The sequence below is a fragment of the Temnothorax nylanderi genome, unplaced genomic scaffold, assembly GCF_030848795.1.
Source record: "Temnothorax nylanderi isolate EJ_2023f unplaced genomic scaffold, tnyl_v1.0 TNYL_tig0713_pilon, whole genome shotgun sequence".
In the NCBI taxonomy this organism is placed as follows: Eukaryota; Metazoa; Arthropoda; class Insecta; order Hymenoptera; family Formicidae; genus Temnothorax; species Temnothorax nylanderi.
The window spans coordinates 45,001-71,559 of NW_027249775.1; the positions used below are offsets into that span (position 1 = coordinate 45,001).

Genomic DNA, 26,559 nt, shown 5'->3' on the forward strand with positions numbered 1-26,559 from the left:
GGTTGTCTCCTCAGATTCACGCTGTGAAATATGACGGAGCAGCCTCGATCGCATGAATAAGAGTGAGAAAGAGGGAAGATGACAATCTCGCTCGGCGGCTCGGCGCGTCGTCACACGGATAGCCAGAGCGTCTCTGTGTGCGTAACTGGAGATAGAAAAAACATTGCAAGCTCGAGGCTCGGGCTCGATTTCACGAACGGGCAGCGATTGTCGTCTCCTACACTGTCTGCATGTATGCGTGTGTGTAGCGTGTGTGTAGCGTTTCCGCGCTCCATGTAATGGCACCCTAAGTGTCCTTTGACTCCCTCCAAAGCTTCTTTAAAACTCTCTGGAAGGGAATTAATCCTAACCAATGACAGCCGGAGAAACCTCCCAGAATTACCACCTCTATTCGCTCATTAGCAAATCAGAACACGGCAAATTCGGCTAGCGTTCAAAATTTCCACTATAAAAACCACGTACTCAGCCGAAGCGGCGCGCATTTTTTGCATAATTAATCGAATCATCAAGTATCGAATCTTTGTCTCTCAAACTAACGTCAGTGGGCTTTCCGTACTGAAACTGCTCCGGCTGGTTGACGAGCTTGGGGCCTTCCGTTCCCGAGGGTTGATTGACGAATTCAGGAGGTACTCCTTTCGTAAGAGCCAGCGTGATAATAGTAAGTTTAGTTTTGATAATCGAGCGAATTAATAATTTTGTACTCCTTATTCTTATAACTTGTGGAGACCGTAATAAATTCAATGTTAAACTTTAGCTTCGCAAGTATTATAAACTACCCCCAGTTCCGTTCCTTATCTACTAATTGAAATAAACATTGCACATGAATCAAAGTCAATAACAATTTATTCCTCAGAACCCCATACTATAAAACAACAGCCGGTTCCCGGCTACTGAATAAAGATACAATAAAATGTCCCCAATTACTCCTGTTTGAGACGTTATTGTAGAATAAGATCCTTGCTTCCCTTTCCACGCACCGTTCCAATAACGACACCTCTCGCCAGTCCCGGGATACAGTCGGTGTATGCAGACTTTCCCGAAATAACAAAGGAGAGGCTTCTTTTCGCTACGCCGAGGTAGTAGCGCTAAAAGAGGAAAAAACAGTGTTATATCGCGGTTAGCACCAATCCGAGCATTTGTCCAAAAACCGTGACGTAACACATTAAATGTACAGAAAAAAATTTTTTTTTGTAAATTAGTGTTATTATTATTTATTATTATTGTTTTTCAAAAATTCTATTACTTTTGTTAAAATTTTTTTATCTTTTGTAATTTTAACTTTTTTATTTTCTAGTTGCTCGGTAAATAGTTTTATAATGTCTTTTTCTCCTCCGTTTACATAAACTTTTAAAATAAAGTCATAACTGATATCGTTTAAAGCCAATCTTTTCAAAATTTGTAAAGAAACCACATTATGCAATTCAGTTAAAAATTGTAAATTGTAATTAATTTTATTTGCCTGCAGTATTTCAACGTGACATTTATTCAATGTCTTGTTAAATTGAAATAAATTATCTTCAAAATTTAAGGTTTGCACAAGTTTTTGTAAAACAATAACGTCGCAAACAGCATTGTGAAAATTTCCTAAATCTTGCGGCTGTAAAAAATCTAGCTAGCGTTTCTAATTTAAACTTATCGGAACCTTTTCTATCACAGAACATTTTTTTAAACATTGGTAATGTATCGGAAAACCCTGCGATCATATTGAAATCATTAATCATGCCGTTATTTATAATCACTCGTAACATCGAGGCGTATCAAAAGAAGCATTATGCGCGACTAGTAAACATTTTTTGGTTTTAGATAGTGAATTTAAAAATTGCTTAAATGATTGTAATGCTTCGGTGATTGTAAGAGTTTCAAGTTCTTGGTCGCGTAGGTACAAATTACCGTTTACTTGATGAAGACCAGTAGCTTTGCTTGCTCCAGAGGAAACTTTTTTTGCAGATTTGACATAAACATTAAATGTTCTTTTTTCATTTATCGCAGCAATTTGAAGAATGTCGGCGTCAAGAGCGAATCCAGTCGTTTCTAAATCAAAATATACAATATTTGTATTAATCTTCGATATTTCCTCGCAGTTTTGGTCTATCTGATTTATTGCTTCATCAAAACCGCAATTTGTTTGATACATAACTCCTTCCGATTTTTCTTTATTTTTTCTTAAATGTTCTTTATTCTTTTTAAGTTGAAGTCTTCGCAGTTTAGTAGATTTTAATTGATCTCTTGCTGCCTTGTTTGATCGTTTGCGATTAGCCCTTAAAACGTAATTAGTTGTGTGACTTCCTACTGATAATCCTACTTTTTTTTGATAATATAATATACTCTGTTCGCCATCATTTTTAACACATACACTATCAGCAATTCTAAAATCACAGGCAGCGCTTCTACTGAGACATTTATTTTTATGAGCTTTATGGGCTACTATATTATTAAAGCTTTCGTTCGCTTGACTAGACGCCGCTACCGAGAATTTATGAGCATTCGCAGCATATTTCGTAAAAAATTGCACTAACTGATCGTACAAAGCTTGATCTATTAACTGAACCGTATGCTTTTTCTTTGATTTACACCAATTTCCGCAATTTTCGTGACGACCAAATAGGTGATCTGGTATTTTTTTTAGTTCTATTGCCAGATTGTCGCTATTACCCTTATTTTGAGACACCGCATAACTAAAGCATTTTTTTTATATGAACGATGACTCCTTTTCTATTTAACTGCATGTAGGTATTACGCATTTTATACAGTTCGTTTGAAAAATTTTTTGTTAAATGGTTCTTATCAGCTAATTTGTAAAAATTGATTTGAGGGCTATCCTTTCGTACAGCGGCAATCATGAAACTGTCTTCATCGCCGACAACGACTCGAACTTGCAAGTCAACTTCTTGGAGGACTTTACTGTGATTGATCAATTGTACTCCCGCATCTGCCTCCATGGCTTTGGCACTGCCTTGAAAATTCATGCGGCAGTCGTGATCTTCTTTCTTGTGGCCTATTTCGCACTTTCTACATTTGCGATTTCTCGTTGCATAATCAAGAATCTTGCCAGATAAAAACCCAATGATGGTACTATAACTATTCAAGTTGTTATAGCTCCGACCGTTGCCGCGTTTGCTCCATCCTGTGTCATAGGATACAATAATATTAACTATTTGGTCTAAAGCTTTATCGAACGAATTTTCTTCCAATTCAAAATTTACCGCAGAGTTTGAAAGGGGAGAAGAAGTAAGGACGTTAAGGCATGGATAGATATCTTGCACAATATTAAGCGGCCTAAAAATATATATAAAAACATTACCAAAATGAAAGAAAATAAAAATATTTAGGAAAATATAAATAATTTTCCTCAGAAATGTGATCATTTCTTCAGGGAATATCGTTTATTTATTATATAAGTTCTTTAATTCTTACAATTCTTTACACAGTTTTGTTATATTCTTTATCACCAGATCTTTTTCCTCTATTGCTGCTCGCTTGCAACTATCTTTAGCTTCATTTTCGATCGCTTCTCCAACTATTTTCTCATAACGCTTATACAAATCATTAGAAATACTGGGAATATCTGAACAGGCAAGAATTTTATTCAAAGCAGTACTGCCCACGCCAGAATGTACCGCTCCTAAAACAAAACATTAAAAATATGCTGTATTGTTTATTTGTTTAAAGTAAAAATTTAATTAAATATGGTATTTTATTATTTTAAACTTATACAAATTTACTTTTTATTTAAAACAACACAATTAGAAAAAAACATTCTGAAATATATGTATTGCGAAATAATTATGTAAATACATTAAAATATTCTTATATATACGTGCACGTGCGCACTGCATAAATTTAAATCGACTAATTAAATTGAATTTAATATCAATATTAAATAATTTATTAAAAAAACTTACCAAGTATAACTGCTGTGTTGATATGTGATATATTGTTTTCTATTTTTCCTGTATTCACTGCAGAGAATATATTACATTGATCACATTTAACACTTAAAATTGAGTGAAAGCCCACACGTTTTTCTTCAGTCAGGTTTTCGGTAAATCTGAAGAATAGTGGTCTCCTCACCGATTTCGTTGAACTTAGGCTTAATCGACGCGTTTTTGCACAAAACGACCGAATCTGGCAGAAAAAAGTGTCGCTCTGCCCCGCGAAGCGAGATATTAAACGTAAAAGTTGACAGGAATCAGGTTATGATTCCTGTCATACCGACGAGCTGTAGCTTCTTCTTCTTCTTCTTCTTCTTATATTTGCATTGGCTCCTGCCTCTAGTACGAGGACAATATGGCCAGCATTTACCCCTGTTTGCGTAAAAGTCTGAATGACTGTTAGCGTGGCAAAGTCTAAATGGAAATCACTAAAAAACTGAGTGAGAATCAATGCAGACAGTATCAGTCGCAATACTTAAAAAATTTTCGTTCCGGACAAAACACGTCCGAACAATCTCAAATATCGATTACGACGAGCTGTAGCGACTACGAACATGCCCTGCAGCCATATGCGCATGCTCAGTGACCGCACGCGCATGCAGCAGATCACGTGACAACTGTTTGGTTGGTAAGTCAGAAGTGTAACATATACTACGTTTACGCGAGCTTTACTTCTGTAGTAACTTACGATAATTCCTTCGCGTAAACAGGATTTTTCTTCGCGTAAACGGGATTTTGTAGTAACTTATACGATAATTTACTTCGCGTAAACGAGTGATTTATCGTAAGTTACTACAGAAGTAACGCTCGCGTAAACGTAGTAATAATTCGAAATGATATTCTTTCGGCGTATAGATTAGTGACGCGCTTTAAAAGTATTTAAGTGTTTAAAGCGCGTCAACTAACCTATGTAGGTTAGTAATGCGCTTTAAAAGTATTTAACTGTTTAATGATTTTCGTTAAAGCAGGGCACACACACACGTGTGTATTTCCTGCTTTATAGAAGTTGTGATTTTCGTTAAAGCAGGCCACACACACACACACACACACACACACACACACACACACACACACACACACACACGCGCGCGCGCGCGCGCGCGCACACACACACACACACACACACACACACACGTGTGTATACCCTGCTTTATAGAAGTTGTGATTTTCGTTAAAGCAGGGCACACACACACGTGTGTATATGTCCTGCTTTATAGAAGTTGTGATTTTCGTTAAAGCAGGGCACACACACATGTGTATGCCCTGCTTTATAGAAGTTGTGATTTTCGTTAAAGCAGGGCACACACATGTGTGCCCTGCTTAGGTTAGTGACGCGCTTTAAACACTTAAATACTTTTAAAGCGCGTCACTAGTCACTAATCTATACGCCGAAAGAATATCATTTCGTATTATGTTACACTTCTGACTTACCAACCAAACAGTTGTCACGTGACCTCTTGCATGCGCGTGCGGCCACTGAGCATGCGCATATGGCCACAGGGCATGTTCATAGTCGCTACATCTCGTCGGTATGACAGGTCTCATAACCTGATAGTCAACTTTAACCCTTAAATGCCACACCTCTCAAGAATCTCGTAAATGACACATGGAGTCTAAAAGACCCCAGCATGAAAAATGTCTCCTTACTTATTGATTTTTTGATATTTAGTTATAAAAATTATTTTCAATGTTGTTCAAGGCTTAGAAAAGAGAATAAAATGCTTATATTGTTAAAATTTCAATTTCAACATAGTATAAAAAATTAAGATCGCCAACAGTTAAAATGTTGGCTCCAAAATCAAAAAAATAAAAAATAACAAATAAATAAATATGAGCTCCATATTTGGCGGGAACATTTGAAAATATATCATTCTAAAGGGTCTGGGGTCCGCTGGACTCCGGGTGGCATTTAAGGGTTAACTGTTAATATCTCGCTTCGCGGGGCAGAGCGATACTTTTTTCTGCCAGATTCGGTCGTTTTGTGCAAAAACGCGTCGATTAAGCCTAAGTTCAACGAAATCGGTGAGGAGGCCACTATTCTTCAGATTTACCAGGTTTTCTAAACTTAAAATATTATGTCTTTCCGATATGAACATAGAAAAAACTGTGAGCCAACTCACTTTGTCGGATTCACACAGCACTTTTTTTCGGATCAAATCGAGACATTATTAATTTCGACCATCACTTTTGGTCAGTTGATGTAATTTCTAAGTTGAATAGTTTAAAATGTTATTGCGAAAAAACATTACCCCAGCCAGGGTAATCTATGTTCATATCGGAAAGACGTTATATATTGCCAGTTACAGTCGATTTAAGTTACTTTAATTGTTATTCTATCACTGGCGAAAAGAGAAGTTATTATTCTGTTTAAAATATTATTACACTTACGGCATTTCAAATTTTTTCCCAGCTCTTTCAATTCCACAATGCGTCTTCCTTTACCACATTTTTCTCCTTTTTGGTTTTCTTGAAAAACTTCAACACATTTTTTTTTACTTTTAACATTGCTGCTAAGCATTTGACGTTTCTACTGGCCGCTTTTTTACTAATAAATCGACCATTTTGTAAGCGATTATAAATTAACATCTTGGTTGCTCTCATAACTTAACCACGATAATTTGACATCTTGGTTGCTTTCATACCTAACCACGCAAGACGAGAAATGCAGTGTTGTCAGATTGTTTCAAGCGACGCAGAAGGAAAAGTTTTGAGCTTCTGCGCATGGTGGGTTCCCATCTTATTTGTCTTAGCAGAGAGAAAGATGAGAGTGGTCATGCCCGCGTTTTGGCTGTACCCGAATCCTGTCGGTATGTGCACGTTTTTGTGGTTCTCTTCCGTGCTATGTCCACTATTTTGTGGTAATGTCAACGATTTTGGGGTTCTCTTTCATGTTATGTTCACGATTTTTTGGTTCTCTTCCGTTAGATTCACGATTTTTTGGTTTTATTTCCAAAGAGAATCAAAAAATCGTGGACATAGCACGGAAGAGAACCACAAAAACGTGCACATACCGACAGGATTCGGGTACAGCCAAAACGCGGGCATGACCACTCTCATCTTTCTCTCTGGTCTTAGTAAGAGGGACAAATATATGTAGGAACGATTCGTTCAAGTTGAGCACGACTGGAGCCGGAGAACTTCCTTAAGGACATTCAATTCCGCGTAACAGAAAACGCGGAACGTCTCTGAGGGGCAATTTCACCAACCACGGTTAGCTTAATCGACGGTCGCTGATCCATAGACGCGGCAACGCCGTGCGGCAGAGTGCGTTGACCAATCAGAAGGCTGCCGCAAGTCGTCTGCGTTAATCTGCGGCAAAATCAAAATTTGTTGATTGGTCAACGCACTATGCCGCACGGCGTTGCCGCGTCTATGGAGTAGTATGGAGTCTTAGCATCATGGTGGAAAGAAAACAAGGTGTGCTCGTTAGAGGGGTCGAAATTGAGCATGTTCTGCGCAGACATGGCGACGGCCAAGCAAGCGCCATATTGAATATATATAGATATACTTTATGTATATACATACGTCAGAAGTGAACGTGTTTCGGCTTAATTTGTCTTTTTTAAAATGCCTATGTGTAGTGTAAGTGGATGCAAAAATAGAAGTGAGAATGCAAAAGAGAAAAATATTCAATTTTTCTCTTATCCAAAGGATGAAGAAACTGCGTTAAAATGGATGAAAGTTTCCAAGAAAAAAGTTAACCTAAAAAACGGTACGCTATTTTGAATCTATATAAATTATAATATTGAGGCATATATTTTTAATACTTTATTGAAATTAATTTTTGTAGCTCGCATATGCTCTGTCCACTTTACACCAAGCTGTTATACAAACCAAAGACAGCGTATTTAGCAAACTGCGAAAATTACTCGCCTAAGAAATTACGAAGACTTCATGATCATGCAATTCCAACACTTGCCACTATTGAAGGAAGGAGAAGTGCTAAAGCAAGTGCAAAATCAACACAACATAATAAATGTTAGTGAAAACAGCAGGTGTGTATTATTGTATTATATAAAATGTTTTCTTATTATAATATGTGACGATTGCAATAAATTCTATTTACAATATCTTTTTTTAACAGCAAAAACAGTTTTAGTGAGTCCGAGACCAATTTGATCGACACTTCAATGGAAAATAAAACAGAAACATGTTTTATGCAATCTTCAAAAGAAAATGCTAGGTACAATTTTATTGATTTCACGTATTAACGACTTCATTGCTGTACAAGAAATTATTGCATGTTGTTTTATATTTTCATTTCTTAAATATTTTTTACTTTTAGCAGTGCAAGTTAAGCCTGATTGGATTTTAACAGTATCAGATGGTCATTTGATTTATCCCTCTGATCATTTCATTGAAGCAGCGTTAATTAATAAACAAGATTTTTGAAGAATTTCACGGAACTTCTGGCTTATCTAAAAATTTAAGACTGTAACTAAATTAACAATGGAAAAAATGCCAGAAGAGTATGGTATACCGGAAGAAGTAATGCTATGTCTTGTTCGTACAAGAACGTACATAAGATTGCGAAAAATTAATAAGAAATTAGTGTCTGATGTAAAAAAAAACGTTTATACAAAAAAGTTTCAAAATTCATGTATTGAAATCTGTAATATCAGCGTGCCACATATGTTCATTTTCACATATCAATTTCTTGTATACTATTCAATAATAAACTTATTGAACACAACTTCTCGTGTTATTAAAATAAAATATTTATTACATTTATTGAAATTGCTGTATTTAAATAAACCTATCTTATATCCACAATATTTTTAAAACTTCAGAAAATTATTTACTTTTTCCTCATACATCTATTATATTGTTCAATTCATGCTTCTTTTACATTTATTTTAATATTTCTTTATATATAATTTTAACATTTTTTACTTAAAATTAATTATTACATGAAATAAAATTGCATTATATGCAGAACAGAAAAAGAACTTAATTCTCATTTAAAAAACTGCGGTCTTAATTCTATTGGCCAATAAACCAATATGTCTCCAGCCTAACACACTCATTGGTTATTAGAAAGAATGCGCAACAGCATACCTTGTTTTCTTTCTACCATGCTTAAGCTGCAATTTCATGGAGCGAAGAAAAGCCAGCGTTTTACCCCCACTCCATCAATTTTCGTCAAGTTGGCTTTACGGAGTTGCTTCGCTAAAAGTTCAACTGTGTTGAACTTTTAGCGAAGCAACGCCGAACGCCGAAAACACGACATCTTGGTCCAACCATGCCCAACAATTCTTCCAACTGAGTTGCGGTCATCCGAAAGTAATTGTGGAATCGTATGTCCTCCAATATTAACTTCGGGACCGACGCAAAGAAAAAACTATGTTTATCACGATTTTCGAAAATGGGTGCTACCCAAAACCTTTTCTTCGCGTATTTTCTTTTTTTTTCATTAAATACATAGCAGCTATAGCGGCTATGCGTCGTCTCCTTACAACCTCTGCTGCAACTGTAGCTGCCACTGTACGTCTGTAATATTCAACGTACGCGATGTACTGTCTATAATAATTGGAGTACTCCATTTTTATTATACGTAGTTCTTCTTCTTCTAGGTTAAGTAGCGTTAGCTCTGCTTTTCAATGCCACTTTGCATTGCGTGAAGTAGGGGTAATACGCCAGCTTTTCTTCGCTCCATGAAAAAGATAGAGGCGATAGCGTTAGCTGTTCTTCGCTGGCTTTACAGTGAGGTGGAGTGAGGATAAACGCTAGCTTTTCTTCGCTTGCGTGAAATTTCAGCTTTAGCATTAAAGTTAGCGGGTGCATTTGTTTACGCAGGGCTGCGTGCAGAAACATCACCCAAGTGCTAAAAATCCTACAGCATATGTTACGTGCACTATAGATTTTCAGCGCTCGGGTGATGTTTCTGCACGCAGCCCTGCGTAAACGAATACACCCAGCAGGATTGACCAATAGAAAGCAGGATGGATTCATTTCTATTGGTCAATCTTGCTAACTTTAACCGTCGGTTAAGCTAACCGTGGTTGATGAAATTGGCTCTGATTGGTTACGCGATACGCGTTACGCGGAAAATATCAGGGGGTCAATTCCCAGACAACACAGGATATCCTATGAATGTCCGTTTTATGTCCATTTCTTGTCGGGATGTCCATGGACCTTATAAAGATATCCATAGGATATACATTTGTGGACACTGTAGGAATATCCCAAAATGGACAAGTTTGTATATCCATATGCTATCCTTCTATGCCAACGCCATCTGCATGTAATACCGATCCCGATCTCTTTCTGTTTCCTTCTATGGGCGGGCAGGCCGGGATCTCACGTCGATCACGTCGAAAATTATACGTTATTTAAATCAAAGGTAATCTTTTTTCTTTTTTTACATCTAAAAATCGTATTGTGTGCCATTGGCTTTATATCATTATAATGATATATAAGAGTTAGATCCTTTTAACCTGTTAAAATTTATATATATGCAGTTTCCACAATCAAGATCGAATAACCTCAATCATGGCATGAAACAATTACTATGTTTACACGAGCGTTACTTCTGTAGTAACTTACGATAATTTCTCTGCGTAAACGGGGTTTTGTAGTAAACTTATAATTCACTCCGGGTAAATGAGTAAATTACTACAGAAGTAACGCTATTACGTTACCTAACCTAACCTAAATGTAGTAAATTTCACAGTTCAGTCAGAAATATTTTGTACCACCACATCTGCGTTGCTCTCTTGCTGAACAACATTAAATATGTAATTAAAACGCATAAGTAGTCTAAATTTGTCTGAAAATGGATTTATATTTGTAAATTTTTATGTGTATTGTCGGTGCTTTATACAGGGTATCTATAAAGTCTGACCCAGCGCCCTGAATCTCGAAAATGGCTTTAGATATGGAAAAATGTTTCAGATAAAAGTTGTAGGGTATAAAGGGGGGCAGATGATGAAAATATGGACCGCATTTGCACATACAATTTGTGAATTTATTTTATTTTTGCTCATTTTGAATCATTTTTGTTTTTAAACAATGCAAAAGTGTGAATTTGGAGTAAAATTTCTAGAAAATCTGAGAATTTTTTTTACAAAATTTGAGTAAACACCCTTATTGAAATTTCAACATTAGTTTTTATAACTATTTTGTACAAATTGCTGTTTTCTTTAATTAATTTGCAATACGCGTGTGCAATACGTTTAACAATACGTGTGTATGTGTGTGTGGATACATACATATATACATACATATATGTATATATTTTATATAATTTTTAAAATAAATATATTATTTTAAAATATTTATATATTTCATTGTTTTTATCCTTTTAATGTAAATTACAATTCTGGATATTTCCTTTTATCATGTCCATAGGACGTCCATCGGATATCCTGTGGACATGTTTTAGGGATATAAGAATGTCCACCAATTTCATAAACAGATATACTATGGACGTCCATAAAATGTCCAAAGGACGTTAAACGGATGGCCTATGGACATCCTCAATATCCTTAAAGGACGTCTTATGGATGTCCATCGGATATCCGTGTACTGTCTGGGTTACGGTTCTTGAAACGAGGTGAAAATTACAAAAGTGAACAGATTTACTAGATTTCAACCAATGAAATCATAGATACGCTAGTGAATTTCCTCACTTTTGTAATTTTCACCTTGTTTCAAGAACCGTAATCGACCCCCAGTCCATGTGACCGCACCCTTACGCGGAGCGGAACGAGCGTATCACTAATCACGGGACCGTTTCGACGGAATCTTTTGACAGGGTTCTATCAGAACGATCCCGCGATTGGCGATACGCTCGTTCCGTTCCGCGTAATCCGCTCCATGGGACGCTAGCCTTAAAGGTAGGTTTTCATGGGCAGTGAAATGCAGCAGCAGCGAGCAGTAGTTTAGCAATTTCCTAGAAATGTTTGGCTCACATCCGGCGTAAATTTTTACTGCTCGAAGTTCGGGCTTCAGGGGGCCTATTACGTATCTTTTCACGAGGTGAAAATGCGAAAAGTGAACAGATTTACTAGATTTCGACCAATGAAATCGTAGATACTCTAGTGAATTCTCTCATTTTTCGCATTTTTACCTCGTGAAAAGATACGTAATAGGCCCCCAGTATTGGCTGTATAGCTGCAATTTCATGGACGCTAGAAACCAGCGGCAGCGTCAAGAAAATGTGGTGGGGGAAGAAGTTCCGTTGAATTTTGCGGTACGCTAAAAAGCTGAGACGGTCTGAACTTTTGCCCCCACTACATTTTCTTGACGCTGCCGCTGGTTTCTAGCGTCCATGAAATTGCACCTTATAGGACCAATCTGTGCCAATTTTATGAGCAGCAAAAATTTGCGCCAGAAGTGAGCCAAACATTTCTAGGAAATTACTAAACTGCTGCTCGCTGCTGCTGCATTTCACTGTTCATGAAAACGTACCTTAAGATAAGAACCAATCACATTTGATTGCTACCTAGCCACAGTGAGCGGTTGCGCTCCTGAATGCCCCTATTGGGTGCATCCAGAATAATCGCTCTCTGAAGCTGCGTTCCGATATTCTATAGTTTACGTAACGTATGTACATACATACACTATAGATTTTCAGTCTGACAGTGAATATCGGGACGTAGCCTGAAGCTAGATGCACAATAAAAAACACAGGAATATATAGGAACAGAATTTCCGACGCGTTGGATTTCTATTCTCTGTTGCTTGTATCTGACCAATCACAGTGATTTGATTTTAGCTGTGATTGGATAGGTACAGGCAATAGAGAATAGAAATCCAACGCGTCGGAAATTCTGTTCCTATATATTGCCTGTGTTTTTCATTGTGCATCTAGCTTCAGGCTGCGTCCCGATATTCACTGTCAGACTTTTAGTTTAGCTACCCCAGCACAGAAATCGATAAAATTAGGCTTATTCGACGCGTTTTTGCACGAAACGAAAGAATCTGGCAGAAAAAAGTGTCGCTCTGCCCCGCGAAGCGAGATATTAATCGTTAAAGTTGACAGGAATCAGGTTATGATTCCTGTTATACCGACGAGATGTAGCGACCATGAACATGCCTCGCGGTCACATGCGCTTGCTCCGTGGTCGCACGCGCATGCTCCGTAGCAACATATGTAGTGTACTTTGACGCGTCTTACTTAAATAAATATCTTGTCATTTACAACCTGCACGACCTGCACATCTTAATCTTACAATGGCATACTCAGTCCAGCAATTAAACAATAATTCGTGGCTTGCGATTCAGGACATCATTGGCAATGCAAATACGTGGCCGAAATTTATACGGCAAATGTTCTGGGATAAAAATTTTACGGATTATAACCGAATGATTAGGATGCCGTCCCATGCAGGACGGAATTTCGGAAAACGGAATCTCGGAATCATTCTGATTGGTTAGCCTCATGGGGCTTGTACTGTGCCCCATGGGGCTAACCAATCAGAATGATTCCGAGATTCCGTTTTCCGAAATTCCGTCCTGCATGGGACGGCACCCTTATTGTCAATTTTGCATGTATAAATGGGATATCGGAAGAATTTTTGCATGATGTTAGCCTTCACGCTAAAAAAATGCATACACAGCTGAGAAGAAGCGCAATATTGAGTATATATATCGATATTTAAATTATGAAGTAATTCTTTCAATATTAATTGATAACTATAGCAAACAAGTATATTGTTTTTTATTCTTTGTAGCAATTGGGACAAATGCGACGCAGCCGCGTGTGTACAGTTTCAACGTTTTCCATATAGAGAAATGTTAGATCTTAATATGAATCCAATAAATGATTAAAATTGAATGTATTATTTTGAAGTTGTGATTTTCATTAAAGCAAATATTTTGTATTTAACTATTTAAAGCGCGTCACTAACCTATGTAGGTTAGTGACGCGCTTTAAACAGTTAAATACTTTTAAAGCGCGTCATTAACCTACAAATTTGCGCACTTTTGCATGCGCGTGCGGCCACGGAGCATGCGCATGCAGCGCATATTGTGCGGGGCATGTTCATGGTCGCTACATCTCGTCGGTATGACAGGAATCATAACCTGATTCCTGTCAACTTTAACGATTAATATCTCGCTTCGTGGGGCAGAGCGACACTTTTTTCTGCCAGATTCTTTCATTTCGTGCAAAAACGCGTCGAATAAGCCTAATTTCATCGATTTCTGTGCTGGGGTAGCTAAACTGAAGAATTAACGTCGCGTTCAGCAGACCAATACTACGTTTACGCGAGCGTTACTTCTGTAGTAACGCAAGTTACTACAAAATCCCGTTTACGCGAAGGAATTATCGTAAGTTACTACAAAAGTAACGCTCGCGTAAACGTAGTATGAGCCGCTCAGTAGCAGTCGAACGTGATTGGCTTTTACTTTTAGAACCAACCAATCAACGCAGTGTGTTGATAAGACGAACTCAACAGTTGTGTCTGTTGAACGTGCCCATTGTGCATCCAGCTTGAGCCGTTAAGTAGCAATTGAATGTGATTGGTTCTTCCCTTTGGATCCAACCAATCACACTTAATTGCTACTTAGCTCAGTGAGTGGTCGTGCTTCTGGATGCACCTATTGATGGTGTGTGATATTGGCTGTGTTCCGATATTCACTGCAAGTACTGAAAATCTATAGTTTACGTGACGTACAATTATAGTTTTTCAGTACTGACAGTGAATATCGGAACGTAGCAGTCTGTGATCGTGTGTGATCGCGACCGAGCTTCGAACTCGAAGATTCAGCTCTGAAGATTCAGTCGATTTAGATTGAAAGGTATCGATATCGTTGTGTTATCGCAACTCGGTTATATGTAACGCAACGAAATTGCGCGCTTGTCTCGCAAATATACATACGAACATTACGAACGTTTCGGCTTTCGACTTTCGATAGCGAGACGACACGGGCCGCGCGTGCTGCTATGAGCACGCCGCCGTAATGAGAACATTGAGAACTGATCGTCGCCGTCGCCACCACTACTACCAAGTGCTCGCTGCAGTTCAACATACGCCTGTAGTACACATCCGTGTTCCTGACATTTCATCGTCGCAGTGGTGCCCGTGAAGGCGATGCTCCGCGTCGCGGGGCAGCGTCGTTAGTACGTGGCGTCCCGCAACATTCAGTTCATGGATTTCGCGTGAGAGAATATAGACTGTGGAGGGAGATAGAAAAAGAGAAATATACATATATATATATATATATATATATATATATATATATATACACATATATATATGGTAATACTTAAGGAGAGCTCCCTCCTCACCGATTTTGCTGAATTTAGGCTTAATCGACGCGTTTTTGCACAAAACGAACGAATCTGGCAGAAAAAAGTCCCGCTCTGCCCCGCGAAGCGAGATATTAACTGTTAAAGTTGACGACTATCAGGTTATGAAACCTGTTATACCGACGCTATGTAGCGACTGGTTTTGCACTTGTTTCAAACATACATTGTTTTTTTACATATTTTTTGCTGGATTTTTTTTTCATAACTAGCACCACAGACGCGCGCTTCGCGCGCGCTATTTAGCTTTAACATTATGCTATTACTATTACACTATTAATTTCTTGATACACACAACTGTCAAAATATACGATGACAGCTGCAAATGACAGCTGCAAATGAAGTAAGCGCAGCGAGAAAACCAATCAGCATCGCGGAAAAGCGGCAACAATAAATTCGACTATCGACTTAACATGCCTTTTTTTAGACAGGATGTGTTTTTCGGCATCGAAATATGCGATTACTTGTATCAATTATTAATTTATCACCACATTTTGAACACTGTATTTCTTTATTTATTAAATAAGGCTCGATATATCCATTAATAATCATATTACTGTGTTTCGTTAACCTCAACGCTTAATATCTGTAACAGAAATAATTTGTTAAAGCAGAGAATAGTTGGTATATGAAAAGTACACATAAATATGTACTTTTCATATATCAACTATTCTCTGCTTTAACTAAATTATTTATGTTTCGTTAACTTAAACGTTTAATATCTGTAACAGAAATAATTTGTACTTTTCATATACCAACTATTCTCTGCTTTAACAATTTTATTTCTGTTTCGTTAACTTAATTCAACGCTTAATATCTGTAACAGAAATAATTTGTGTTCCAAAATATTCTCTGTTGCTTTGATACAAGTAATCTCATATTTCGATGCCGAAAAACACATTATGAAAAAAAATCAAGCAAAAAATATGTAAAAAAAACAATGTATGTTTCAAACAAGAAACAAGTGTAATTAGTGTAAAACCAGTCGCTACATAGCGTCGGTATGACAGGTTTCATAACCTGATAGTCGTCAACTTTAACAGTTAATATCTCGCTTCGCGGGGCAGAGCGGGACTTTTTTCTGCCAGATTCGTTCGTTTTGTGCAAAAACGCGTAGATTAAGCCTAAATTCAGCGAAATCGGTGAGGAGGGAGCTCTCTTTAAGTATTACCATATATAAATATAAATATAAATATAAATATAAATATATATAAATATACACATACATGCACCTTGGAGATACAGCCGACGTGTGTTGTCCATCGTGTGGGATATCACAATCTAGAAGTGAGTAAGACGCGAGTCTACGCTTGTGCTCGTACAATATCGTAAACGATTATGCACTCTCTGTGTGTATCTGTCTCTCTCTTTCTCTCTCTCTCTCTCTCTCTCTCTCTCTCTCTCTCTCTCTCTCTCTCTCTCTTTCTCTATCTTTCACGCACAAGATGAAAAAGGAGAGAGGGCAAGTAATCACACGAATAATTACATGCCGTATACGATGCGCGTCTCAAGGTTGACACATTTCGCCGAGCTATCTTTCGGCTGCATAATGATAAGAGCGAAAGGCCAGACGAAGCAGGCAGGCATCGCGGAGATGCGGAGTAGAACGCAATGTTAGCGTGGCCGTGACGCGTGTCTAACGTTGTATCGCGTCGCGTTACAACGCGACGTTGCGGTGTCCGACGTAGATTTGTGATAAGAAAAGATAATAGGTTTTTTATCTTTGCTACATTAAGTTACATAGTTTTCCACAAGAAACATATATATATATATATATATATATATATATTTAAGTATCGAAAAATAAGAAAAAAGAATAGACGAAAGCAGTAAAAATACAAGCGTAAAAATTAAAAGAGCAAATATGTAGGACACTTATTCAGCTGTATTTTCTGTTTAAAAATGGTTATTATGTTCGAATTTTGTAGACAACAGTTACTGTGTTTTCTAAATTGCGAATGGTTCCACCTATGGGTCTGTTTTTCTATTGCTACACTGGCTGCACTAGTTTGAGAAGTGTACATTGAAGCGTGAGAAACGTATGCACATACGTACATACAATAAGACTCTCATGGTTTAGTCACTTTAGTGTATGTACATACAGTTATTGAACTAGTGCAGTCAGTGCAGTAATAGGAAACAGATTCTATGTGATAATATGGAAAAAAAGTCAGCTGAAATTGGCGGTAATTAACTTAGGTATTTAAGACTCATGGACTTCATGAATCTACTTTTCCTACATGCATGATAACACTACGATTAAACTGTGGTGTACCTTAGGATGTGAAGCCTTTGGCAATTATAGGAAGTGTAAAATAAAGAATGACACATGTCAAAAAGGGAATTTCTGATAAAGCGATGAAAAAAATTTAATCTAATTATAAAATTGATGAATTTGTTATATACTTAAATGTTCTATATTGGCTTTCCATTTAGTGACACTTTATACAAACGTTCTATCTTTCTTGGCATTCAATAAGTAACAAAAAATAGAACGACACTTATGTTGGCTTGTGTCACTAAATGGACAACACCCATTTAATATATAACTTATGCATATTTAAACTTTAGCGATAGACAGACATATAAAATATAGCTGAAATGAATGGGTTTACCGTACACGTAGATAGGAAAGAAGGTACATTGATAATAATATCGAACTATATATAATATAGTTATATATAAATAGATGTGTTCTATTTAGTTCTTCTTGCACAGTTTATCTTTTTTTCTTTTTTTTCCAACATGAAAAAAAAGGAGAAAAGATGAGTTGTGCAAGAAGTTCAGCTAAAAAGAACAGGCCTATCGTTAGGCCTGTTTGAAGGCAAAGTATACATGTTATTACAAGTTATCAATATGTTACAGGAGTCAGGACACTTGCTTGGCATACCAAATAGTCACTGAGTTTGTGTTAAGTAAGTTTGTATTATTTGAATTGTTATAATACTGATATAAAGAACAATACAATGATAGAGATAAGACAATGACCGTCAATATTGTTTACCTGCTTTGAGATCTTAGATCTTAAATGTCGCATACATATAATTAAATTAACAGTACAGTTAACCATAATTAAATTAACAGTACAGTTAACCATAATTAAATTAACAGTACAATTAACTGTAAATATTAAGGATATATCTTAATTATAGAACGAAGAGATGGAGAGTTCAGAAGAACCTACCAGTTTGCAGTCCATATGTCATCTACATGCCTCGGAGTTGTTTCCTAAGCACACACACTTTGAATGCGAGGATGAAACGTTAACGATTCCATTTACACCACTGAGCGGAGAATCGGTTGTGGCATTGGGACGGACAACGGATGGTGTTTTGGCACTTTCAAATTATAGACTTTATCTACAATTAAGTCAAACGTGTTACAATATACCTCTTGGTCTCATCGAGCAATTGGAGGTCAAGGAGATATTTTATTTGCACATTGGATGCAAAGACGCACGTTCCTTGAGGTATTTATGATATACTGTTACTTTTTACATCCATATAAGTATGAGATTTGTCGCATTTTTCTCTTTTAAATTTATTAAACATGGCGTATAACATATATATATATATATATAGTTACTTTTATCAAGAAGATACCAAAATATTGATAAATGCTGATATTTCAGTTGTGCATTTACTACAAATGAACACTGTTTGGAGTGGTTTAAACGATTGCACAAAGTGACCTATCCGCGAAAAAGTATAGAGGATATATTTGCGTTCGCATACTATGCTTGGTCTATGGAAGAAGGCAAAGATTACCCTAGGCTCGGGAAAGATAATAGTTCTTATATAACCACTTTTAATTCAGAGGTCAGTACGCCTCTTAAATGTTTGTAATTGTGGCTGTTTGTAGAAATTTTTACTCTAAATTTTTACTCCACAAAATTATATCCTAGGTCGAGCGATTAAAATTTAATTTGCATGGTACATGGCGCATAAGTCAAATAAATAAGGATTATCGGATGTGTCCATCTTATCCGCCACAGCTTCTAGTTCCCGCTTGCATTTCTGATGAAACTCTCGAATTTGTTGCCAAATTTCGAAGTTCCAGACGAATTCCAGCTATTGTCTGGAGGTATAGTCTTTATTTTCTATATTTTATATGGTAGTATTATATTATATTTTATAATAAGTGTCATCTATTTTATTATTACAATTATATATTTTAAGACACGTAAATAACGGCGCTGTGATAGCTCGCAGTAGTCAACCGGAAGTTGGTTGGCTCGGTTGGAGAAGTTCTGAGGACGAAGATCTTCTAAAAGCTCTCGCGGATGCGTGTAGCTATGATAAAGGCGAATCTACAATAGTAGATTCGCCTATTATATATTCCGACGCCGGTGATAATATGCCGAGTGCTGCCAAAGTAAGGGGATTGTAATCAGTCAATTCGATTAAAACTTTCGCGGCTTTTTTCTTTACTGCTTATATCAAATAATAATACAATGTACCTGAAAACTCACCTTTTTATTATTCTGCATTAATAAGTGCACAATTCAATATCTTACATTTTCAGTGAAAATGGATCTTACAATAGTTGATCGATATTTACAGCGATTTATTGATTTATGAATCATAGAAGTCTTCGAGTTTTCAGTATATTTTCTACACTATAAAACATGTGTACTGACATGTGACAAAATTAATTTACTTTAATGTATAGTGCAAGAAAAAATGTTTTTCATATTGCAGCAAAAAATAGGAGTCTTAATAAGAAATTAAATAAAAAGAAAAAAAAGCAAAAGAATTAGATATAGGTATATATAGTTTAGGTATACAATTATATCCCATGTTTCACATAAATAATTTTTGCTTTATAGAAAGTTTTAATTGTCGATGCCAGATCGTACACAACCGCCGTGGCAAATCGGGCACGCGGCGGTGGTTGCGAGTGTCCCGAGTATTATCCGAGCTGTGACATACAATTTATGAATTTGCCGAATATCCATTCAATACGGAAGAGTTTTCATGCCGTGCGACAGCTTTGCGCATCGGACGCGGATCAACCAAAGTGAGTTTATTCTTAGATCTCAAATTTATATGCCGTTTATTCTTGGATTTCTTAATTATCTTAATTTTTTTTATATAACTCAATTTTACAGCTGGTTAAGTTTGCTGGAAGGGACGCGATGGTTGCAGCATATGTCGGGTTTACTGCGGGCGGCGGTCACTGTGGCTTCCGCGATTGAGAGGGACGGTCGACCAGTATTAGTGCACTGTAGCGACGGCTGGGACAGAACTCCCCAAATTGTTGCATTAGCCCAAATATTACTCGATCCATATTATCGTACTATGGAGGTATACAATACCTTTTAAGGATAATAGATGACCAAGTGATTTGAGTACTGCTCTATACACAATTTTATACTATTCTGATTTTACGTTTATTGTTTTATTCTAGGGATTTCAAGTCTTAGTTGAGAGAGAATGGTTAGACTTTGGACACAAGTTCGCGGATCGATGTGGTCAAATGATTGGCTGCGATGATCCCAACGAGCGCTGTCCAGTATTTCTTCAGTGGCTTGACTGTGTCCATCAGTTAATCCTGCAATTTCAGTGTAGTTTTCAAATGTCATCAGCATATCTAGTAAATATATAAACAGTCATGAGAGAAGATATGTATTATCGAAGAAATCATTTCTAAGCGATCTGCAATATTAATGTTTTAGGTGAAATTGGCTCAACATACGTACTCGCAATTGTTCGGTACATTCCTGTGTAATACCAGGCAGGAGAGGCTACAGTTGAGAATACGCGAGCGTACGTTTTCAGTTTGGCGTTTCCTCAACTCAACTGCGTTTGTGAATCATCTGTATTCGCCGTTAAAGAATCAAGTGCGTCGCATAGTATCACATGATTGATACAATTCCACATAATGACAAAACGGTTTTTCAAACAATGCTAATTTTAATTATTTTACTTTAGGTATTATGGCCGAGTTGTAACGTACGCGATCTTGTTCTATGGTCCGAGGTGTATTTAGGCTCCATGGAATCATCACTCGGTATGAGAGACGATAAACAAAGAATGACAGTGATAGACATCGAAGGTGGCGAGAGTGAGGAGCCGCAGGGACAAATGACGAAGACGAGGTCGTACGGTGATCTTATGCACGCCCCCGATCATGCGGCTTATCTGCACCGAAGACGTAGCGATCCGAGTATTTCTATGGAAAAGTACGCGATCGAGACGATACAGTTCGAGTCGATAAGCCGACACGTTTGTAAATTTTTCTTATACGTTTCTGTCGCAGGAAATTTGACTCTCTGGCACTTCAGACTGAGGTGGATCAAAAGAGTGTGAAGAACATAGACGATAACAAAAATGAAGCCGCAAACGAGAACTTGTCAGAGACTGATATCAGGGCAAAACGAGATACTGTTAATCAAACATCCAGCGATTCGCCCGCTAATCCCTCGGTAGATAGTTCTACTGATACTTTAATACCCAATAACGATTCCGTCGTTCCAGTGGTAAATGGAGAGAAAGAAGCGTAAGTGCGCAGTTTTTTTATATCTTTACAATGATATTTAAATGAACTTTAAGCATTTATAAAGTTTGTTGAAATTTGTAGACCACAAACAAGTTCTTCACGCGATATTGTTTCACCATGGATTGAAACTGGCACTACTAGTGCACAGGTTGTTTGTTCTTCGTGTAATCGCAATGAGGGTAGTGACGTGAGTGATACCAGCGTCCCATTGATATCAAGAACTCCCAGTAGCATATGTCCAGCTTCTCCGACCCATCAGGACGTTGTGCTAGATAATCCTGACTGGCTGGATGACGTTGACGGTCTTCCTGTCATATGTTGTGATGTCCAAATGCGAGTACAACAAATTATCGTAGAGCATAAGGTACTTAAAGCAGCAATTATTGGTATTTTACACACTTCTGGCATATTCCTCGAAAGTATCTGGCGATATATCATTTACAGTAGAGATGATCCTGTTTCCAAAAATCTTTTAAGGGTCGACAGGAGTGACGGCCGAGTACGGGTGCACTTTATGCACTAAGTGCACTTTAAACTGCACTTTAACTGCAATATTCGTAATATTTATTTTCGGAAAATTTATTTTGATCCTTTTTCCATGAATCTCATTAAACTTGCTCGTTTTAATCAGTAAGATCAGCCGCAACCCGCTACATAGCCGGATTTTGGAAAAAGGATCAAAATAAATTTTCCAAAAATAAATATTACGAATATTGCAGTTAAGGGGATCCTGGAGTGACAGCGACAAGGCATAATAGGTCTAAGCAATATCTTTGAATTGGCTGAACAGAATGGAAAATCCTTTTACACGATTAAAGTACGCACAAAAATGTAGAGGGCTGTACATGATTTTTTCTGATAAACTAAAAAAAATTTTTATTTTTATAAATATTGTCTTCACCTGACGACAATATTTGCTTTATACAAAAATTCTGCAGTTTTTCTATAGAAAATAGTGATGCAGCCCTCTACAAAAAACTGTCAGGAATAATATCGTGCAATTAGAAGTAAGATTTGAAGCCTAAAAAAAAAGATATTACTTAGACCAGTGGAAGATGCAAGGTTAGGTGCTATCCTTGTCTATATCCTTGTCTATACAAGGACAGATATAGTCGGTGAGCACTTCTTTATCGACGCTGATCGAGTTCGCCTGCGGCTCCAGCATCTTGATTGCTCGCCATCTCTTGCAAGATTCGGCAACTACTGTTGCTGCTCTTCTTGTCATTCTGCATCCGTATTTGCAGTACTAAAATAAAATTCACATTTTTCTTTTATTGTACGCATTGAATCTTACTTCTACTTGCACGATATTATTCCTACATGTTTTCCTAAGGATAGGAGACAAACATTATGTATGTATAAACTGCAGAATTTTTGTTTTAACCAAATAATAGGTGCTTTCCATTTACATAAAAACTCAGATAATTCTCACTTGTGACGTCGTTCTATCCTTTTTGGGAATTAATGAATAATAAAGACAGAATGACATCACAAGTAAGAATTATCTGAGTTTTGATGTAAATGGAAAGCAGCTATTGTCGTCAGGTGACAGCTGTATGTGCCCAAATAAGTAATATTTTTAATTTTTTGGTGTTTTTTATATAAAATCGCGTTTGCTAGCCTAGATTTTTGTGCGTACTTTAATTCTGTAAAAGATTTTTGCAATTCTATAAAGCCAATTAAAAGATTTATGTGAAAACGATAATGTCGGTAAATCATACGGCTGCAGGATCCCCTTAAAAGTGCAGTTAAAGACAGAGGTCTCCACCCGTACTCCTGTCGACCCTTAATAACCTTTGCCATATAATTATTTAATTTCGAATTACTCTTCTAGCTCAAGGAGGAAGCCTTAAGAAAGGAGTTACACACGACGAGATTGGCACTAATTAAGCAAGTTTGCAATCATAACACAGATACCGATCGTATCGATGACATTGTAAGTAGAGTTCTTTGGTTGAGTTTATCTTATTTTTTTACGTGTGTATGCGATCGATGTAATAAAAATAAAATAAAAATAATGTACGCGATGATTTGCAGGGTTCATTACCTGATTCGGTGGGTAGCGCCGGTGAACATGGAGAATCATTACCGTCGGACATGTCCTGGGAAGCTGTGGAGGAATTAGGTCCTGCACCTACCTTATGGGTGCCCGATCATGCCGTGACTCGATGCATGGGATGTAACACAGAGTTCTGGCTCGGTAGACGTAAGCATCACTGCAGGTATGCATTTTGCATGATAGAACAGTAGTTGTTAGTAGAGCTGCCACTAATAATAGGAAGACTCGTTCACATACACAATGATGGAAAAAAACCGCAATTTAATAAAAGAATTTTTTATATTCCATAAAGAAAATAATCATTCAATGTAGTTTTTTATATCAAATACAATTTCAACGTATTACAATTTTGAAAAATTTAAAATTAAAATTGTAACTATAACTACGCTATATGACATATTAGTCAAATTTAAAACAAAGACTATTGTAAAAATTGTTAGTCGTGAAAAGACTGAACTTGCTATGAAAATTTAAATTTAATAGCATTTATATAACTAAAATATTGAGTCTATTACATTGCAGAAGAATTGTGAGATACATCACGGACAATCTACACTTTTAATTGTTTATTTAAATTAAGAGTTTGCCAGTTATATATTTTTATTTCAAATTTAAAATAAATATAATAAATAATATGGTAGATGTTAAAACTAAAAAAACCTTGAATGTTTGCAAAATGCACAAAATATTTCTGATTGCTGGACACGAATCTAACATTAGTGAATATATTCAATATTTGATACAAATGTCTGTGATCTTTAGTTTAATAATCTTCCTGTCACAGAAATCTTTTTAATATTAATTTTTGCAAATGTCTTTTAGAAAGTTGAAAATTTAAATAATTTATTTAGTTTTGAGAAAACAATAAATAAAACGTTTTCGATATCATAATAGTCACAATTATAGTAAATTTCTTTCAAATACTCCTTTTTTACAATCTTGATTTTTTTTAAATTGTTCAGAATTATTACATCATACTTTTGAGTACAAATCGTATTCAGCATTATGAAAAAGAATGATTATTCTCTTGTTCAACTGTATAATTCTTAGACTTATTTTTCGTATTATATATTTTGTATTATATATAGATGCTGTGGCAAGATTTTTTGTGCCGATTGCTCCGAGAACTCTACCCCTTTGCCTAGCGAACAACTCTACAATCCTGTAAGAGTGTGTAGCGACTGTTACGCGCGGCTGCACCACCATCATACAAGCTCCTGTCAGTGTAATGCTCGACACCAGAACATTAAAACAGAAAATGAAGCGGAGTCTTTCGAAACGGCGACTCTACAACAATCAGTGACATGTCAGAGGTCGAGGAAGTTGCCACCCAGTACGAAAGACTCCTGCTGTGACAGCCTACTACAGGCAACACATCAGAAAACGCAACCATCCGTTGCGACAGCCACAGTGAATTAAAGAGAAAAATCTACGAGAAGAGTCGAACAGGAAAAAAAATGAAAGAATGCGATTAATCCATACGACGCGCTTGTTGTATTCATAATTTATATTGCATACATATGGCACATGGACTAACGCGTCTAGGTTGTTCTAAGCGATCTAATATATTTATTGCTAGATTAATAATTTGTACGAACAAGCACTATAGCTGGTATAGCTGATGGAGAAAAAATGGCAGAGAGTCAGTATATGCGGACGCATGCGAGGTTGTATATACCCTAACTAAGAGTAACTCGAGATCAAGATTTCCAAATACGAAGATTCTATTTCTTTTGTGAGAAATGTAAGGGAATGGAATCCTTCGAGGTTACCTAGGTATCTATCTCTGTGCTTAACACGACGAGAGGATGATGTGTGGCAAAGTCTTGGATAGGCTGTGATCGACATCTAACTTTGTAGACGACTACACTATGAAGGAAAGCGCTAATTAATTGTCAATTGATCACTAGGAGAGCGGTTGTTTGCTAATTAGCAATCGGATCGAGCAAAACGAATGAAATCGTATTTCTTATATTGACGTCGATGTATAAGAATTGGGATATTAAATGTCATTATCTCATCCTACGCGTCTGCTATCGATGAAATTCATACACATCCAATACCTATAATTTATCCTAGAGATCCTAAGACTGATGGCAGAGAACGAAACGTAGGTTCTTACATCTATCGTAATTGTAGACGTAAAGCAAGGCAGAGAAAACCGTATACGTAACTACGTAGCACAAATCGTGAAAAGCAATCGTGTGGATGCGTGTAGTTACTACGTATACGGTTTTCTCTGCCTTGCTTTACGTCTACGATTACGATAAATGTAAGAACCTACGTTTTGTTCTCTGCCATCAGCCTTAGAGCCTTCGCAAGACTAAAGATTCTCATATGGTAATGTAGCGTAACGTAACGTGGGTCAACGTACAAGAAACGTATAACGCCGTAACCGATACGTTTCTTGTGCGTTGACCTACGTTACGTTACGCTATGGGCCAGGGTACAAAGATTGTCGTAACCGTTTACGACTGTCGTAAGTCATAAGCCGGTGTCGAAAGTCAACGCACAAGGATTGACGTTAGCGTATGTCGTATCCGTCACGCAAGGTCGGTCTACAATGGGTCATAAGTCGTGAGTCGTAAGAATTGACCAATCACAGTCTATTATTCTTCTTGCGGTCGAAATGATCATAACATTAATCGCTGGAAGAACTAAAAAACAATTAATAGTCAATGAACAAAGTAAAAAAGTATGAAATTAAAGAAAAGCAAAAGATTTTTTACATGTATAAGTCGGTGATAGCAGAGAATGCGTTTTATCAGGAGAGTGTGACCACCGCAATGAAGTGCTGTCGTTAATGAGCACAG

General features: G+C 36.9%; 2 protein-coding genes and 2 long non-coding RNA genes across 16 annotated transcripts; 2 read left to right on the forward strand and 2 right to left on the reverse strand.

Moving 5' to 3' along the window:
• Positions 1-825: 825 nt before the first annotated feature.
• On the reverse strand, positions 826-7,346 carry LOC139784948 (uncharacterized). 4 transcript variants are annotated; one of them, XR_011721731.1, is made up of 6 exons: positions 6,321-7,346; positions 3,903-3,959; positions 3,415-3,622; positions 3,204-3,276; positions 1,891-3,124; positions 826-1,085 (listed from the first exon to the last, which is right to left on the reverse strand). XR_011721731.1 is itself a non-coding variant. In XM_071724116.1 (5 exons), exons 1-5 carry the CDS (start codon positions 6,448-6,450, stop codon positions 1,981-1,983), a joined length of 894 nt encoding a protein of 297 aa, XP_071580217.1. In that variant the 5' UTR covers positions 6,451-7,346; the 3' UTR covers positions 826-1,980. The 4 variants fall into 4 exon arrangements, 2 of the variants coding, with proteins under 2 accessions (XP_071580217.1, XP_071580216.1); XR_011721730.1 differs by having other exon boundaries at positions 1,891-3,276; XM_071724116.1 differs by having other exon boundaries at positions 826-2,031; positions 2,829-3,276.
• Positions 7,347-7,440: 94 nt separating this feature from the next.
• LOC139784949 (uncharacterized) lies at positions 7,441-8,663 on the forward strand. 2 transcript variants are annotated; one of them, XR_011721733.1, is made up of 4 exons: positions 7,441-7,644; positions 7,723-7,927; positions 8,017-8,115; positions 8,221-8,663. It is a non-coding gene; the product is annotated as an uncharacterized lncRNA (long non-coding RNA). The 2 variants fall into 2 exon arrangements; XR_011721732.1 differs by having other exon boundaries at positions 7,442-7,644; positions 8,218-8,663.
• A 4,901-nt stretch (positions 8,664-13,564) lies between these two features.
• On the reverse strand, positions 13,565-16,813 carry LOC139784953 (uncharacterized). 2 transcript variants are annotated; one of them, XR_011721735.1, is made up of 3 exons: positions 16,413-16,807; positions 13,845-15,054; positions 13,565-13,786 (listed from the first exon to the last, which is right to left on the reverse strand). It is a non-coding gene; the product is annotated as an uncharacterized lncRNA (long non-coding RNA). The 2 variants fall into 2 exon arrangements; XR_011721734.1 differs by having other exon boundaries at positions 13,565-15,054; positions 16,413-16,813.
• LOC139784952 (phosphatidylinositol-3,5-bisphosphate 3-phosphatase MTMR4) lies at positions 14,537-25,771 on the forward strand. Of its 8 annotated transcripts, none has more exons than XM_071724124.1 (17): positions 14,540-14,678; positions 16,432-16,473; positions 18,052-18,101; positions 18,339-18,655; positions 18,818-19,004; positions 19,091-19,269; positions 19,365-19,560; positions 20,015-20,205; positions 20,297-20,492; positions 20,596-20,781; positions 20,864-21,028; positions 21,120-21,370; positions 21,448-21,687; positions 21,769-22,051; positions 23,522-23,623; positions 23,725-23,909; positions 24,835-25,771. In XM_071724124.1, the coding sequence occupies exons 4-17, from the start codon at positions 18,348-18,350 to the stop codon at positions 25,163-25,165; spliced, it is 3,000 nt and encodes a 999-aa protein (XP_071580225.1). In that variant the 5' UTR covers positions 14,540-14,678; positions 16,432-16,473; positions 18,052-18,101; positions 18,339-18,347; the 3' UTR covers positions 25,166-25,771. The 8 variants fall into 8 exon arrangements, with proteins under 8 accessions (XP_071580226.1, XP_071580225.1, XP_071580224.1 ...); XM_071724121.1 differs by lacking the exon at positions 14,540-14,678 and adding an exon at positions 14,901-15,039; XM_071724125.1 differs by lacking the exon at positions 16,432-16,473 and having other exon boundaries at positions 14,537-14,678.
• Positions 25,772-26,559: the final 788 nt, after the last annotated feature.